This window comes from Doryrhamphus excisus, linkage group LG11, assembly GCF_037039965.1.
Source record: "Doryrhamphus excisus strain RoL-2023G ecotype Guam linkage group LG11, RoL_Dexc_Guam_v1.1, whole genome shotgun sequence".
Taxonomy (NCBI): domain Eukaryota; kingdom Metazoa; phylum Chordata; class Actinopteri; order Syngnathiformes; family Syngnathidae; genus Doryrhamphus; species Doryrhamphus excisus.
In genome coordinates this window covers 16,626,319-16,644,947 of record NC_136367.1, presented here as the reverse complement: position 1 = coordinate 16,644,947, position 18,629 = coordinate 16,626,319, and the positions used below count along the sequence as shown (strand labels likewise).

Here is an 18,629-nt window from a genome sequence, read left to right as displayed (position 1 = left end):
TGTGATTGGCTGGCCACCAGTCCAGGGTGTACCCCGCCTCTCGCCTGAAGACAGCTGGGATAGGCTCCAGCACCCCCCGCGACCCTTGTGAGGAAAAGCAGAAGAAAATGAATGTTTTTATTCTGTATTGTTGCGATCATAGGCTGCATGGTGGCCAAGTGGTCAGGCGCGCAGACTCACAGCTAGGAGACCCGAGTTCAATTCCACGCTCGGTCATCTCTGTGTGGAGTTTGCATGTTCTCCCTGTGCATACGGTTTCCTCCCACATTCCAAAAACATGCTAGGTTAATTAGCGACTCCAAATTGTCCATAGGTATGAATGTGAGTGTGAATGGTTGTTTGTCTATATGTGCCCTGTGATTGGCTGGCAACCGGTCCAGGGTGTACCCCGCCTCTCGCCCAAAGACAGCTGGGATAGGCTCCAGCACCCCCGTGACCCTTGTGAGGAAAAGCGGTAGAAAATGAACGAATGAATGAATAAATAGACAGGAAAGGAAGCAACATTATGATATTTCTTATTCCCTGCTCTACCTGGCCAGATTTTCTGATGGGCTCCTATATGGCTTGGCTGTGGGCTGCTGGTGACCTTCTGTTAACCCTCTGGTCTTCTTTCTCTGCTCCCTTCCCCATTTTCTTCCTTCATCCTTCCCTCTCCAACCACAACAAAAAAATCTACTCTGCTATGCACATCACATCATGTTATTGGTGACCATAGCTGGCAATGCATGTGTGGCCATGCCTCACAAAATAGGGCGCATCATTGAGGGGAGCCCTGCGGACCGCTGTGGGAAGCTGAAGGTCGGGGATCGCATCCTGGCGGTGAACGGATGCTCCATCACCAACAAATCCCACTCGGACATCGTCAACCTCATCAAGGAGGCCGGGAATACTGTCACACTGCGCATCATTCCTGGAGACGGTGAGTCGAAGCAGCTGATGATAGATTATGAAAGTATTATATGGTGTTATGATACATAAATGCGGTGTGAATCGGATAGTAGCGACTGATAGATCCGACCTCCATTCAGTCACCTTTTGTTTTTCATATTTCCTGCCATTTTCCAAATACTTTATGAGCCATTTTCTACATGAATTTCTCCACTTCCTGCTGACAGATGAATCCAGCGTGCTATACAAATATTGTTAAAGTGCATTTGTGTGCACAACGAAGCCGCTAGTCCACGTCAATCTGTGCACTGCTAGAAATTGGAGCTATTTTTCCGCTCATCACTCACGTCCAACTCATTTCTAATGGGTGAAGATATCTTTTTTTTTTTTTTTTGGCACGCTGATAGCTTGATGAGAAGCTCTGCCAAGGATAGAGAATGCGGGAGGGAAATAAATAAATAAATAAATAAATGTCGGAAAGTTTGTGTTTTACGGGGATGAAGCCGGCGGATTGTGTGTCTAATTTGTGTGTCTCTCAAGGCCTTTGTGTTTCCACATGGGCGAGCAGGCCTTTTTTTTTTTTTTTTTCGACTTGGAATAAAGAGCAAAACCAAAGAGGCTTCACTCCGATGAGGTGAAGTTGTGATAGTTTCCGCCGACACTGACTGATCTGGTCTGGTTGACCAACTGCCTCCATCATCATACAAGCTCACTTTTGCTTCCCGGAATGCCTCCACAGATATTTTTTTTATTTTTGTTTATTTTTTGCTCTCCTATTTGGCTTTACTCAATCCACGCTGAAAACAAAATGACAGAAACCGCTGAGTGATCTCCAAAAAGAATGTCGTCGTAGTGAAAAAGAAAGTGTTAGAGAACTTATTTGATTTATTCCCAGATGGAAAACAGCCGGGGCATTTGAGGGAGAGCGCTAAACGGAACAGAAGGTGTGGTCGGGGGTGAATTGATGCCTCGGAACAGATGGAACCAACAATTTATGGAACAGATTTCTCTGTATAAGCCAGAAATGATTACATGGGACCATTTGAGCAGGAACCTCCCACCTGTGGAGCACCCTGAACATTTCATCCTGTACCTTCTCATGATACTTTTTTGGACCTGTGGACAAGTTCAGCCAAGATGCTGCAAAGTGGAGATAAATATTGAAGAGGGGTGACCATGAGTGGAATAGTGAGGAGACACCGAAGAGAGTCGGGAAGAATCCCAATCAGAGGTTGAGATTGCATTGTTCTGGAAAAGGGAAAAAAATGTTCTTGTAGCAGGAATAATGATGTTGTTCAACTTGGAGCTCATTTTGATGCACTGATAACATCCCATGATTGAAGCCGAGGAACGATAACAGGCGGAATATGTCGGAATGTTTGTGTCTCCCGAGGCTACGAGTACATGTTTGTCGTTTCAAAGACAGACAGGAGGAGTGGGAGTTCCACACGTCTTACGGGGAAAATGCAACTTGACACTCGCTTTGGCAGCATAGGTGAACCTTGACATATTTTGTCCACCGTTATTATAAAAGCGAGTTATTCTGAGCATATGATGATTGTTTTCCCAAATCCAATCCATCTGCTGAGGTGTATTTGTGTAATAAGGGAGAGTATGGACTAATAATTATTATTAGGTAGCTTATTTTCTTGGTAATGGTAATGGTTTTATTTCATTTGAACATGCATCAGATTACAATTGAATGCATCACATAATCAGTTCCCAGTTCCACATTCCAGAAAAGGAGTAGGAAGAAGCAAAGCTTATTAAATCCTACCCCTCCATCTGGTACTTTTACAATCAGTAACTGTTACATTTGTTCACTTCCTGCTTTCCTAATAGAGTTTAAGTTTTTTTTTTACGAGGTGATATGACCAGACTTGAACCATCCAAGTTGAGGTCATCCTCTTGTGCTGTCGTATTCACCCACCTGACCTCAACCGTGTCGGCTGCCAGACTGCTTTTAGAGAATCCCTCGTCGTTGAGGTCCTGAGGGAACTACAGGGACCGCCAGTTAGGGCGAACGACCCAAGCTTATCAACAGTAGAAAAAGCTCAAATCTTGTCCGCCATATCGGGAATTAAGTTAAATTTATAGTATTTTAAGCTTGTATTGGTACTTGTTTTGTATGTTTCTTAGCTACCCTTTGAATGTTAAGTTGCTGGGTGATGATTTCAGTGACGGTGTGTCAGACTGTTATATTAATGGCCTCCTGTGATTTCCCATAGCTTGATAAGCTTGTGAGTTTTCTCTTTTTTTCACTCTTCTTCTATCATTTTGTCAAACTGACAGTCGTCAAATGCGTCTTTGCTGACCAATGTGGAGAAGATGGCAACCATAACATATTTTAAGCTTGTATTGGTACTTGTCTTGTATGTTTCTTAGCTACCCTTTGAATGTTAAGCTGCTGTGTGATGATTTCAGTGTTCTTTGAATTTCTTTGATTTCTGGTGGCTTGATAAGTTTGTTTCAAAAAAAGTTTTCTCTTTTTTTTGACTCTTCTGTGATTTTGTGGCACTGACAGAGTCGTCGAATGCGTCTTTGCTGACCAATGCGGAGAAGATTGCCACCATAACAACCACCCACACGCCCCAGCAACAGGCAGCACCTGAGGCCAGGTAAAAAGCAATAAAAAAGCATATGTGTAGGATATGTGTTGAACTTGCAGAGATGTTTGCTAGGATTTTGTAATTTGTTGTACAAATTATTAGTTGTTGGTGAAATGGTCATCACTTCTGACATTTCAGTGACTATAAGAATTTTTTTTCCCACCATTTTCCACAAATTTAACATTGTACAGTTATCTTTTTACATGTTTTTATGATGCTCTGCTGTCTTTTCATGAATTAATGAACAAAAAAATTGATATTTCTGTTTCAGAAACAATACCAAACCAAAACAGGAATCATTTGAATTCAAAGCCCCACAAGCACCTCCCCCACAGCTCCCAACACAAGTCTCAAACCAGGTAAGATATCAAATCACCTGACTCCCCATCCATCCATCCACCCATCCATCCATTTATACGCCCTTCCACTCCATCCCCACTCATCCTTGTTTAGGTCCATTGGTGCTCTTCACAGACACAAAACCAATTTGTCCTCTAACCGTCAGTGCATCAAATAATCTCTCCTTCTGCCAAGCCAAGGACAAACAAGCTGTATTTTTATTTACTTATATTTCTCTTTACAGCTGCCTGCTGGCGTTATCGACATTTTTTGCATTAGGGAAAGCCTGTTTACTTTCAAAGTAACCCCTCGGTCCGCCGTGTACGCTGTTGAATTAATGCGGAGCTGTGTGGAGATGGCTTCTCCAGATAGCATTGATCGCTCAGCAGAGAAGATTAGGAAGGTGTGAGGACGAGAAGGAGCTGTCTGACTGTCCTTGCAATGCACTGCGACACCACTCCTCCTCCTCCTACGCCTCCGCCCAAAGCTCAGCGCATCAATAATTCACAATCCTTACACCTGCGTACACACACACACACACACATCATACATCCATCATACATACGGCCTTGCTCAGCTATTGTATTGTATTGGTGCAACGTCACCGAGGGTGGCCTTTGTTCCATGCAGCTGAAATTGGAGCCCACCAGAAAGAAAACACACATATCTTCATATCTGATTCACAAAAGTGACCTTGATGTTTTTTTTTTCTCTTCTCCATTTTCCTCTCTGCCTCCATTAGGATTCAGAGTTTTACTCAGCAGACCTGGAGAGAGATAGCAAAGGATTCGGCTTCAGTCTGCGGGGAGGAAGGGAATACAACATGGACCTTTACGTACTGAGACTAGCGGAGGATGGAGCTGCCGTCCGCAACGGGAAAATGAGGGTAAAAAAAAAATTCAAATATTACCTCAGACATAATAACTAAAGGTACATTTGTTTGAACAAAAATGATAATGACGTGATTTTTCTTATTTGGCTACTATAGCTATTGGTGGAACAACTGCCTGGAGGCGGGACGTAAATTAACACAGACCGTTTTGGCAGGAAGCACAAATCAAAGGAAATACAAAGGAATAGGTGCAGATTCTGCAAGATCTAGAAAGTTTTCTGTGCGGGTTATTGTGTGTAGCTGCTCTATAGGAGCCCACAACTCAATACAAAAGGTGGAAAAAGCTAAAAAAAAAAAAAAAACTATTATCAAGAAAACTATGGAAGTGGCTAGATATCAGCTCCTGAAGGGGACCTATTATGCTTTTTCAACCTTTTGTATTGAGTTGTGGGCTCCTATAGAGCAGCGACACACAATAACCCGCACAAAAAACTTTCTAGATCTTGCAGAATCTGAATCCGTTCTTTTGTATTTCCTTTGATTTGTGCTTCCTGACAAAAATGGTCTGTTTTTAATTTCCGGGCCCGCCTCCGGGTCACACACTCAAAGTGCTTCCCAGCTATGAACCATATAAGGAAGTCCGCCCTTCTGTGACATCACAAAGGAACAGTTTTACCGCACGTTCTGAAACGGAGCGTTTTGAACCATCCCGAACTTCCAAATACGCAAACCTATCTGAACCTTAGCATGGTTTAACACGAGAATACAACATTCTAACTACATTTAGGTCGGAAAAGTGGGGGAAAAAAAGCATAATAGTCTATTTCTGTCATCATTATATCTGCCCAAACAAATGTACCAGGCATTAAAATGGATGACTAAACTGAATAATTTTTTTCTGTGACTGTATATATGTGTTTTATATATTGTTAATATTACCACATAAACCTCACTGTTTAGTTAAAGGACCTGAACACATCACTGCAGCGCCACCTTAATGTGGCATGCTGCTGCATCAACCTTTCATTTGCAAATGGAAAATTCGGTACTTTGAATCTAGCGTTATTATAGGTAGAAAGCATCCTGTTTATTGGAAATGTTATTATATACCATCTGTTCTGCTATTATTAACCTGAAAAGTTCAATGCTCAGAATGGTATCCATTGTGTCATCCTGCTACCATGTTTCATGTAATATAATAGTAATAATACCGCCTGTTATTGAAATGAAGTCATACCTAATGACCAATATGTAAATGATTAAGTGGCCCCCCATGTAGACGGGTGCTAATGTATTTATGTCAACACGCTGCTAACAGAGAGGCCGCATAGATTGCCTCATAAACTATTCATTCCAGTGAATACAATTATCTGTCAATAGAAATGTACGTACATTATGTTCCCCCGCCAATTACCACAAGCTATGAACGTGAACACCATTGCCCCCCCCCCCCCGGGGCCTGACCAAGCTGCTTTGAGAGCATAGCATCACTAATTTTATTACCCACTGACAGATTACGTACATTTAATGAATAACCTTTTCTTGATGAGATCATACAGTTTGTAAGAATGTTACGGGGAGGCTAAATAAATATACGTATAGCGAGTGCATTTTGGTAGTGTAAATATCAATATTGGAATGTTAGGAAGAACCATATTGTGCCTCGGAGGAATACGCTTTCAGAACTTGGAAAAGGGGGGAAGAAAATGTGTGATATTCTGTTTTTTTCCAGCCTCATTTTCACATCTTCCGCGCTCTTCTTCACACTTTTGTGACACCCCGTGTCCTACCTAGTTTTGGGGAGCAAAAAAAAAAAACAACTAGAGAGGAAATGTCACTCAAAGCCTGGATGTGTTACAACATTTTGCCACCTTTCTGTCTTCTTTTTACTCGTGTGTACATTCTTTCCCACTCCGGCTTGTTTTGTGGAATACTTTTTGTCTTCCTCTGATTCACACCTCTTCCGCTCGTCATCCTCACCCGCATCACCCATCCTCACCCATCCTCCCACTCTCTGCCGCTCCCATCTCGTCTCATCCTCGTCTTCCCCATCCCCCCCAGGTTGGCGATGAGATCTTGGAGATCAACGGCGAGAGCACCAAGGGCATGAAGCATTCCCGAGCCATCGAGCTCATTAAAAGCGGAGGCCGACGCGTCCATCTGATGCTCAAGAGGGGTGACGGCTCGGTGCCCGAATATGGTGGGTCAATCTACGAAAACATTCCATTCTCCCCCATCTTCACACCCTGAGCTGGGAAGGGACGGCCAGTCAGTGGACGGTGGTGGTTTGAGGGCAGGGAGGGAAAGAAACCAAATCCCCGTCCGGGAACCCTGGTTGGAGATGGTTGGGTGGTGTCTTTCTGGTGGCGGTCACACTTTTTCAGCTTTTTTTTTTTTTTTTTTTTTTTTTTGGGTGGGGTGCTCTTGCCCGTCCTGCTGTGTCACCCTCTCTTCATGTCATCCCACTGTCACTTTTCATCGTCGGGGCAGAGACAGTCTCTGCTGGGACCTTTCCTCCAGGGTGCTGCGTCTGATCCCACATAAACTGTTTACAAGGTTACAGTGAAGGAATTATTCATTTTAGGTGACGGGTGCGATTCCAAACTTGACCAATCCATCCCTTTCTTATAACGAGGGAGTTTCTCTTGAACGCAGCTTGTCACAAACATATTTATGCTATTTATTGAAGGTGAATGTAAGCTACTGAACTTTAAGTGGGAACCACAAATGGAAGGCTTGTTAAAGAGAGAATCTCACATACTGTCCTTGACATGACTCACTATTCCCGTTCTTTTGCACCCACTGTTGATATCCATGAAAAGCTGTGACAATAGGAACTCCCATCCCGTATGCATCAAATGAACAAGCCCCCCCTCCCCCTATATCCTATATAGAGGTTTTGTACAGAGATAAAGAAATAGAGGCATTTTTACAAGTATTTTTGTTCTGTGTACAGAGCCATGAAGTGAAGCCACATATAAATGGATAGTCTATTTCTGCATGACCTTGTCAACAGTGTAAATTTGATCTTTTTTCTTTGTCTATTTTCCATAATATTTATGGAATTTTTTTATTTTAATTGTTTGAGCAGTTATGATTGATAGTCACAAGTCATGTTCAATGTACAGTATTTTGTTTTTTGGAGTGGAGCTACGTTTGCCTGTCCTGACAAGTGATTTGATTTGCGCTACCACTATGGCATCATGTGACCTTGTATTTTTTGTCATTTTTTTATTATTTTTTTTTTTTACACTTTTTGTTGGCACAACCTTTGACAGGCTTGCTGATGTTTCTTTGATTCCTGTCTAAACTGTAAAACTGACTTGTATGCTGTTGTATGTGTGTGTGTGTGTGTGTGTGTGTGTGTGTGGGTCTGACATGTCTTTGCCGCTTGCTAAGTGTGTTTGTGTGGGTGAACTTGTTTCGGGTCTCCTTTCTGTAATCGCTGGTTTCCACCGAGGGGGGTTTTTGGGCAACTTCCTGGACTGTCTCATTACTCTGAATGACCGGGGTTATTAAAAATAAACACATTTTTCATTGAAAATCAATACAGGCAATAATCTTTCTTTCTTCAAGTTTGGTGATCTAAAACCTCTTTCTCTTTCTCTTTTATCTGTTTTTTATCCTCCTTGGTGTGGTATTGCGCTGGGGCTGTTGTCTTCCTTCAGGGGCGGTGGCTCCCCATCTCACTGCATGTTTGAGAAATGACAAGATGGGGGAGGCCTCCGTCCTCCAAAATCAAATCACGGTTTGTAACTGTCCTCCGCTGTCGTTCAGACCCTCTTTTTTTTTTTTTCCCTCTCTCTCTTGCTCTGTCCATCCTGGTCTCTGTGCTGTGGCCTCACCTGCCTGTGCTCTATTGTCCCGTGCATACAAATCCATCCACCCAGAATGCATTGCCAGCACCGCCGCCTTAAGTCGCTGTGGTTGTGCTGCACCTGCAGCCGTTCGCCTCTATGTGACATTTTGTCCTTTTCAATCAGACTTCGTATCCTCGCTAGGAACCGACACTTGTGTGCTTTTCATTGATATTCTACACTAAAGCCTAGAAGCGGGTATTGGACAAACGGAGCCTTTTATGGAATATTTCACAGGATTTTGTGCAAAAATGGACATATAGTTGTTTTTGACCAAAATATCAATATCAAATATTTAATATTTTCTTCTACGTCCCAAATAGATGCTGAATGTAATTAACGTGGTTCATAGACCCTTGTCACAGATCCATTAAAGGGATAGTTTGGATTTTTTTTTTAACATGAGCTTGTATGGCATCCCCATCAGCAGTGTAGTCCATCAATAGTGACTTACCCCCCAATTGGTCCTGTGAACTTGGATGTAGTTCCGGTATACGGTAGGGGTTACTTAAGTAAAGAGTTTGGCTTCTCAAAACAAATGCATTCAAAAGAGTAAAAGAAAAAAATCCAACCTCACAAATTAGCATCGGGTGTCCATTGTTGTGTTGTGTATGTGAAGAAGATGGCTGCCACCCTCGCATCTTCATCCAGGATGGCTGTGACGCTCGCATCGGATGCATCCTCATCACGTATACAACGGACAACTGGAAGAAAAACCAATTGATTTGTGAAGGCTGACTTTTTTCCTGCATGTGCGTTACTCTTTTGAACACATATTGTTTTGAGAAATCAAACTCTATACTTAAGTAGCCCCTGCAATGAACCGGACCTATGTTTCTCAACTGGCCAAAACTGGGCTCACAGGATCAAGTCACCGTCGATGTACTACACCGATGATGGGGATGTCTTACAAGTTCATGTCAAAAATCCGAACTATCCCTTTAAGGAGAGCGTCCATTTGAAATAGCACCCACACAGGAAGAACAGTCTCTCAGATGAACATATCGTGTTGTAAATGACTTCCGTATCAGAGAGTTGGAATGATTAAGATATTTGTTTTCATCCTTCCCATCCTGTCCTGTTTTTAGTTTTTGGGACTTAGATGGACGTAAGGCGTAAAACTGTACTATCGGTGCTTCATCATCACAGGTTAATCTTTCAACATTTTATTGAAGTGATGATTAATTTTTTGGGGGATCCTAACATTTCATGAGAGTGCATGAAAGCATGGCTAATCAGTACAAAAGTCGTCAACAAGCGACAGCCCGGTGCTGACGTCTGCATCCACGAGGCGAAGCCCGCGGGGACGCAGGTTTGTTGTCATAGTGTCGCTTCTACTTTTGAAAAAAGCTCACCTGCCGCTGTCGCTATCTAACTACTCGTCATCCTTGCTGGTTTCTACATGCGAATGGCTTTCATGCTTCCCATCCGACTCATTCAGCATGGTCATGGTTGTTTAACGAGACGCCAGCTGTCCCGCCCTCGTCTGAATGTCACACTGTGTTGCAGACGGCACCCACATCGACAGCAGCGCAGCCTCAGGGTTACAAAACGCTGCGGAAGTGAGCTCCGTGCCGCCGTTCAATGAGCCGTCGGAGCAAAGCTACAACCCAGAACCCCAACACTCATCCCAGAGCAGGAAGCAGACGACCCACCACTCCTCGGGCACCGGCAAGCACCATTCCCATCACCGCCACCGCTCTCCTCACAAGAAAACCAGCACAGGAAAATACAAAAGGACAAAATCCCCCGGGAAGATCAATCTGTTCAAGAAGAAGAAGGATGAGAAGGGAAAGTACGGGCATCACCATTCCAGTGGGCATCATCACGGGCGCCGGCGTTCCCCTGATAAGGGGTACAAACGGTCGCACAGTGCAGAAAACGCCCTGGATGGCCGTCATGGGGGACATCGTCATCGTTCTCCTGAACGACACCACCGTCACCACTCTCCCCGTCGCCACCGTTCACCACACCGTTCGCCACACCGTTCGCCGCACCGCTCGCCACACCGCTCACCTCGCCGTTCACCTCACCGCCACAGGTCGCCCCATCGCTCTCGCCACCATTCCCCTACCAGACGCCATGCCCACTCCCTGGATCCCTACCGCAGATACGGCTCTCCGCAGGGAGAGAGGCGCCGCGGCAACGAGAAGCCAAACGTGGACGAGGCAGTATTGAAGGAGTCGTCTCCTGAACCAAGCCTCGCTTTTGAGGACGTCCTCCGTGAGCCGTCCGCCCTGGGCCGCCTCAACAGAGACGTCACACTACCACCCCTGGCCAAGGAGGAGCGCCCGTTCTTGGAGGACAGCCTCCTGACCAGATCGTCCTCCATGGAGAGAGCTTACCGAGGGGACAGCCTACTGAAGGACATTGCGAATCGCAACCAGAGAGACAACTACCGGAATGCTTCCCTGCCCAGAGTGCGAACCCCTGAGTCCGACTCGGCGTACAGGAGGTACACCTCGCTGCTGAGGGGGCGTTCGCCGGAGAGAGCGGACAGGGACAGACATTACGCCAGCAGAGGTTCCACCCCGGAACCGCAGTACAGAACCCGCAGCCTGGGACGAGACATCTCCCCGATCAGGAGCCCCAGAAGGGACGACTCGGAGGATGAAGAGGATGACGACAACTTTGTGGCGGCGAAGGTGAGAGAGTACTACAGCACTCTCAAGACCGACGCCAGCCGCTCAGCCAGGCCTTTGCTTCCGGAGCCCAAGAAGACCTACAAGGACAACCCCAAAGATCTGAGCATCTGATTGGATAGCGGCCGTCCAATCACAGCCACAATTCAGCTCAAGTGCTCGCAACCCATGAAGCTGCTTCAGCAGAACGGAACACGATTTGAGTCCACAAATAAGACAACACTTGCACGCCGATTTGATAACGTGATGTAACAATGTTCGGTTACAACCAAGACAGTGCTTCTGTTTTGGGGTTTTTTTTTGTATTATTTTCCTTTTTCCCCTTTTGATTTGGATCCCATTCCACATTTAGAGTCATCCGGACTTTTCCATAAAATGTAAAAGCATAAAAAACAATGATGTGCCTAACAGTTCCATTGACATTTTTTTTTTTTATTTGATACTCGGCAGGCGTTTTGTGCTGCGCTGTCATATACTGTAATGATAAAATGTCTGTACTTTTCCACAAAGATTCCATGGAAGTACCACACACCTGCCTCACTGGGAGACCTCCCAGTGATGGTGTGCATGTCTTTACTGGTCTCTCTCTCTCTCTCTCTCTTACTGTCTGTCTGTCTTTCTCTCTCTTTCTCTGTCTGTCTGTCTTTCTCCCAGTGCCACTGTTTTATAGACATTTACCAGACTATAGCACAAGCCTGCATTTGTTTGTATATTTTTTGACAGTTTGCAGTATGTGTACATTCAGAGGTGATCATTTTAAATGAAGGGGGAAAGTTCAATTATGATGATGGTGATGTTAAAATAAAAATAATATATTCAACAAATGAAAAATAATTTCATTCATTCATTTTCTACCGCTTATCCTCACAAGGGTCGCGGTGGGGTGCTGGAGCCTATCCCAGCTGTCTTCGGGGCGAGAGGCGGGGTACACCCTGGACTGGTGGCCAGCCAATCACAGGGCACATATAGACAAACAACCATTCACACTCACATTCATACCTATGGACAATTTGTAGTCGCTAATTAACCTAGCATGTTTTTGGAATGTGGGAGGAAACCGGAGTACCCGGAGAAAACCCACGCATGCACGGGGAGAACATGCAAACTCCACACAGAGATGGCCAAGGGTGGAATCGAACCCTAGACTCCTAGCTATGAGATCTGCGCACTAACCACTCGACCGCCGTGCCGCCCTTAAAAAATAATTATTCAGATTTTTAAAAAAAATCCTAATTCCTTCCATTTTATTATATCACTGTTATGCTAGGAGTCCACTGGTTGCCAGTTTGCGCCAAAGATTATGTAATTGGAGCGCAGTGGCTCGCTGTGGCGCCAAATAACGGCAACATGGCAACATGTAATTCGGCGCCACAGCGAGCCACTACGCACCAGTTACATAATCTGGGCGAAAACGGCGAACTGGCACCCATTGGTGCCGGCCCAGTGGACTCCTAGCATCATTGGCATAACTTGGCTCGCGCCATTACATTCCAGTGGATTCCAATAGGCGGATTATTTGCAACATTTGGTTTCACTTGGTGGACACTTCGTGCTGATTGCTTGATGTAAGTGACGCAACTAAGATTTTAAACATTTTGAAATTTTCTTGCCGCTAAACTCAATTTTTACGGGCCACCACAAGCCAGTTGGGAGGCAGTTTGAGCCACTGGACACCACTAGGCACCTTATTGGTGACACTCAGCAAATTGCATTGCCGCGAACTGGCACCAACTGGCGTTGACTCTTAGCATTAGCGACATTAAGTATGATACAGATACAAGGTGGTAGTCACGGTACTAGTGAAGAAAATGTCTCAAAACGTAAAAAAAAAAAAACATTAGACGTGAGAAGTACGATCAGTGAAATGATTCCTTCCTATTTTTACATCAGAAGAAATCTATTTTTGCCTGAGCCAAGTAAACACAACCACAAAAATCCTAAAATGTGCAGTCAGGGAAGGCTGGTGAGGCAGTCATTCATTTTCTACCGCTTGTACTCACAAGGGTCATGGGGGGTGCTGGAGCCTATCCCAGCTGTCTTCGAGCAAAAAGCTGGGTACAGGAGGTGAGGTGTTGAGGTACTTGTCACTGCCGTCCTTCCATAGAGAGGAATGAATGAATTTGACCTCCAAAATGCAGGATTATCTATCCAAGCTCCAAGAGATGATCAGACTTCTATGGCAAAGTATCAGAGGTGTTCCTGCAGGAGGACAGGGAACGTGATAGACAGATACAGACATTTTTAAAAGAGCATGAAGCATGAAGAAGCCCCTCCCTAAACCAGAAGATCTGCATCCAACAACGTCCAAAGGTTTCTACCCCTTCCAATGTGGCCACTAAGCAGCTGCTGTTTTATGCTCAACCGTCACCAACACAATGATAACCCCGTTGTGACCACCACCCCCCCAGTTTAGATGAAAGGTAAAAGAAGAAGAATCCAGCTGCCTCTATTCAACCTTTGCAGATGACCTGGATGGATCTACAGAAATAAGTAACGTATTATTGATGAGATAATTTCCTTTTCTTGCAGCTACTTTTCTGATATTTTGTGTATACACGCCCACATGGCGTTGGTGGGACTTTGAGGCCTTCAGGGTTTATTTGGTGCAAACAACGAGGATGACTTTGTTGTCCCAAAGTGTGTGAAGAGATAAAGCCTTTGAAGCCAAGAGCTTCCATCTTGCGCCAACATCAAAGCTCAACGTGTGCTGTCATCACATCCTCTCACGGCTCACTTTAGCCCCCCCCCTCGCTCATATTGTCTCCATTTACTGTCCTCCTCCTCCTCCTCATGCATCCTCACCAGCATCAACACAGACCTTCGCAGAGGTTCAAATTTTAACCAAAGGGAGGGGGGGGGATCATGGGGCGCCATATTTGTTTGTCGGATGACAGTTTCTGCGAGTTGATGGCAATAAATCCTTTTTTCTGAAGTCACAAAAGCAGTGGGGGTGTAACGCTTCGTTTTAATAACGACTGTATTCATTGTTGCACATACGATTCAAGGACGATATTGGTTCATTTAGAATGATGCGATACAAAAAGATTCTGGAACTTTTTAGCCAAAAATTCAACCAGTGCAGGGGAGATTTCCTATACTATTACTAGTATTACTAGTAATTAGTATTACTATTGTTTTTTGTAAGGGAATCGGCAGAATCAGGGTTTTGCATCAAAACAATGCCTGGACAGTCCAAAGTTTCTCAAGAAAAAATGTTACTTCAAGACTTCTCTCAATGGTAAGTAGCTTTAGCATTTTAGCATTTCTACAATATCGGTAATGTACATATAACATGGCTACTAACTGTGATGACTGTTATTAGCAACCCAACTCTCTGTATGCGCACTCTATAATGCTACACAGACAAGCTATAATGTTCCATGACGTATACAAAATAAAGACAGTTAGAACACGGATAAATCGTTACTTACTGATTACTATTCTGACTCTTCCACACAACCAAGTAACGTTAGAAAGGCTTTAGCAAGTTTGGGGGCTAGTCCAGCTGCATAACGGCCCATCTGTGAAATACTGTTGACGGATTAAAATACATTTCTGTTGCTGGTAGTGAATCAGGAACTCCAACCACTTGTGCCTGATGTTGGCGCCTTTGGAAATTGTAAACAAATTTGGCTTTGCTAACAAGTAAACAGAGGAGCAGAGAGCTTGGAGGAGGGAGGAGTGCTTAAACGACTTACAGTCATGCCCATATAAGGAAGTCTGCCCCTCTGTGACATCACAAAGGGTCAGTTTTACCACACCTTCTGAAACCGAGCGTTTTGAGCCATCCCAAACTTCTTTCAGGGCTCACTTCCAAATGCGCAAACTTGATTATCTGAACCTTTGGCATGGTTTAACACGAGAATGCAACATTCTAACGACATTTATAGGTCGTAAAAGTGGAAAAAGCACAATAGGTCCCCTTTAATGGTGAAAATGATTTCAACGTCTATCCAATAAAGTTTCCAAGGTGCTCACTAGCGTGTGTTCACAAGTATGCATTGCAGATTACCCCACGGACACAATCTGTGCAGCTCATGAGAGCCAATTGAAGGCAGAGATGAAAAGTTGTGTTCAAACTCAAAACATTTCAGAGCTTTTTCTGGCCTACTTTCTATAGCGTTCCAACATCTTGCACCGCATTGCTCCCAGAGTGTTATTACAAGACCGGATACATGTCATTTTTACGTTTAATAATAATGAATGGACTATTTATGTCGATGTCGTGATTAGGATTGTGGCCCAAATAAGGACGCAAAGGAGGAAACCCTTCTCCTGTCTCGCTCCCTCCTCCAGAGTCGAGGAAGCCAGTCCTAAATAATGCATGCCATCCACTCCCTGAAACACTCTCCTCCCCTCTCCTTAAATGGCTCCCTCCCTCTTTATCAGAACATACTCCGCCCTCTCCTCATCAAATGCACAGTCACATTTTGTATTGCTTCTTTGACCCCGCTGATGATTAACAACCAGAATGTAGTGACAATTTATCACATGGGCACCTGTCAGGAGGCAGACTCTAAAAGAAATGAGCTTGCGGCGGCGACGGCCCGCCAGGTTAAGCTTCCGTTCTCCTCTGGGCTCAGCTCCAGGTGCTCTCGCTCCGACCTTGGAGACCCTCCTCCTCCTCCTGTTGCCATAGAAACGCTGATGCAAGCGACTCTTCCTTCCGTTGACTTTGTAGACGTGTACGCAAGGCAGAGAAAGAGAGAGAGGAAAAAAAAAAGTCAAAGAAAAGGAGTGCATGGGTATTTTTAGCCGTGTGTGCTCGGCATTTTAAAATGGCTACTCCACGTCATGTCTGACAAGTGTTGTCATGTTGTGGACCTCCATGCTGCTGTCATGTACTGCTTCTTCATCCTGATACTGTACGTGTCTACCAACCTGGGTGCTGAATTCATCTTTTTTATTTCCTTGAGAGAGGAAGCGGGTTCAGATGTCAAGTGTCTTCAATATCAGTGCTCGGGGAGATATAGTGCACGTACATTTAGCTCCGTCACTCACAGCAGGATGGATTGAAGAGGTACACCTGTAAAATATGACAACACATTACAAAGGAAATACAGTCGCTCCGCGCCACTTTGGGTTTCCAATTTAGCAGCGTCACTATATCATAGTTTTTCCAAAATGTATCAATGAATATGTCTTACTATTTTGTGGTGGAATACGGCCTATTATTGGTGAAAACATATGCAGATTTAACCTAATGTTGCATATTTTGCCTAAATCAGGAATTTTCAAATATAAAAATGGCTAAATGAACTCAATTACAAAGTTATTCAGAAGATACATTCAAAAATGGCGTATTCTACACTGGCCACTAGGTGTCACCAAACCACAGGCTTCTAATGCCGATTTGCAGAATCTCCCTAATAAAAACACAGACCAATGTCACAGTCATAACTCATGGCAAGCTGAACTCAACTCTGAACCCCCCCAGTGTCACTTTCGGTCCACCACTCACTCTGCTCCCCGAAAGAGCACATTAATAGCAACACACTTATTTATTCTGTCTTAAATGGCTTAATTACTCTTACTACTACAGTCTACTACTGTATATTGGGTAATACAATTGAAAAGGCATGTTAGTTAATATTTAGATTCTAAACAAAAATATTCCATTAATAAATACAGAATCTGGAACCTGGTTGGGTCTGGAACCATTTAACTGCGATAAGTGAGGGATTACTGTATTCAACTTGACAAACTTCATTTATTATTGCATTGAAACAGGGCTTAAAATATCTTCTTGACAAGTGGTTCTACAGTGTGCATGCCCTCCAACTGTCTGTATGCACTCCCTAAGACGACCGGGCATGTTCCTGATGAGATGAAAGGTCTCCTATAGGGTATCTTCTCCCAAACCTGGATCATGTCATGCAAAAATACATGATACAGATCATCAACAGTATAAATGCCTTCGTCATCCAGGAAGCACGGACAGATTCCACCCACCTAAGACTGAGCATTTCCACAGCACCATCATATGGTATGAGAAAGGGACCCGATGACACGTCGAGTGAATCCGCGGGGGGGGGGGGGGGCTCCAGGACATGCCAAAACCATGCTGGAAAATGGAGACGTCGGAACATTTTCCACAATGCCTCCAGACTCTCACGACTGTGAGATGTTCTCAGCCTCAACGTGAACCTGCTCTCAACTGTGAAGATAACAGGATGCCAATAACAAATCTGCCAATTCTGGTGTTCTCCTGCAGGTTACACGGTGCACGCTGTGAGCGTCAGCCCCTCGCTGAGTCGGTTTCTGACTATTTGAGCAGAAAGGAAGCAGACACTGATCTTATCCTGGCCTGTCTTCTGGTAGCACCTCCATGCTTTTGAACTTCCCGGCCACTGCATGTATGTATCATGCTATACCACAGTTTAGTGCTGATCTAAGGAGGTCTACACTGACAGATTGAGTATTACAACATTCAAGTGCACGGGAACGGAGCAAATGAATGTTAACTTTATTTAAAGCTTGTTGTGCTTTGCTTACTGAGCCCACAGATCAATAGTACTTTCTCTCGAACAACTGCTTGGCATGTGGTAATTGCAGGAAAGAGCAAAAGGAAAGACGGCGCTAATTCAGGGCACACAGGACAGCTTCCACTCAGAACAGCCAAATACTACACGTGCTCAGCCTCATATCCAGAGGTTGTGTTTGGGAAAATAGGCGTATGAGTGCTGCCGGTGTTGCCCCTCCGCAGTGGTACAGAATAAGGAAGACAATCCACAATGACTTGACATGTATTCACCATCAGGAGTTATTCTTCCTCTGCGTATATACAATAACAACAATAACAACACTTCAGATGTCATACCATGACTACACCAACAGTTGCCCTTTTGTTTCCAGCAGTATCGGTTAAACAAACATTTGAACAGCTAAACAGTTATTCAATAGCATTTGTGATGGTAAGACATTGTCTTTACATGTCAATCTAGTGACAATTTCCACAGCTAATGTATACTTTTCACATATCTTTTGTACAATAATATCAGTAACACGTTTCACATATTGCAATTAGCCTACTTAATGCTATTCGCCCATACATTAATGCCTGCTAGCATTAGCCATTTCACATGTGCTCAAATGCTCGACAAAACATTTGATAACAAACCACTTTGCAGTCAGCTGTTTACTCTAGCAAATTTCTACACTCTTTGTATAAATTATTTATATTTTATACTAACCTGTGGTACAGAATAATGAGGACAATACACGATGACTTGACGTGTATTCACCATCAGGATTTCTTCTTCAGTCGTTTTATCACCTACTCTATGCCACTATCGCTACTAGCACCCCTAGTGGACTTTGCGGTATTACACCCAAACAACAAACATCGAGACTTGGATTATTTTAGACAAAAACATATTAAAAAAACAGAATTTTATATATCAGACATGAATTATTACTACCTTTAACTGCTTTAAACATATTTATGTATTTAAACAGTTTT

The 18,629-nt window shown here is 44.0% G+C and overlaps 1 protein-coding gene and 1 long non-coding RNA gene across 14 annotated transcripts in view; one reads left to right on the top strand and one right to left on the bottom strand.

Annotated features, from left to right (window-relative positions):
* The window catches only part of magi1b (membrane associated guanylate kinase, WW and PDZ domain containing 1b), a 115,430-nt gene extending 103,716 nt beyond the window's left edge, over positions 1–11,714 (top strand). For 7 of the 13 annotated variants that reach the window (XM_058080229.2, XM_078794860.1, XM_058080205.2 and 4 more), the window contains 6 exons: positions 716–919; positions 3,413–3,506; positions 3,769–3,856; positions 4,579–4,722; positions 6,730–6,868; positions 10,035–11,714. In XM_058080229.2, the coding sequence (XP_057936212.2) occupies positions 716–919; positions 3,413–3,506; positions 3,769–3,856; positions 4,579–4,722; positions 6,730–6,868; positions 10,035–11,281 (1,916 nt within the window). In that variant the 3' untranslated portion in view covers positions 11,282–11,714. Of the gene's footprint in view, positions 1–715; positions 920–3,412; positions 3,507–3,768; positions 3,857–4,578; positions 4,723–6,729; positions 8,711–10,034 lie in introns of those variants that run through there. The other 6 variants (XM_078794863.1, XM_058080269.2, XM_058080277.2 and 3 more) reach the window with 5 other exon arrangements.
* Positions 8,003–18,429, bottom strand: LOC131134725 (uncharacterized). The gene is made up of 5 exons (XR_009131463.2): positions 18,361–18,429; positions 16,049–16,193; positions 15,667–15,840; positions 13,168–13,366; positions 8,003–9,229 (listed from the first exon to the last, which is right to left on the bottom strand). It is a non-coding gene; the product is annotated as an uncharacterized LOC131134725 (long non-coding RNA).
* Between the last annotated feature and the right edge of the window lie 200 nt (positions 18,430–18,629).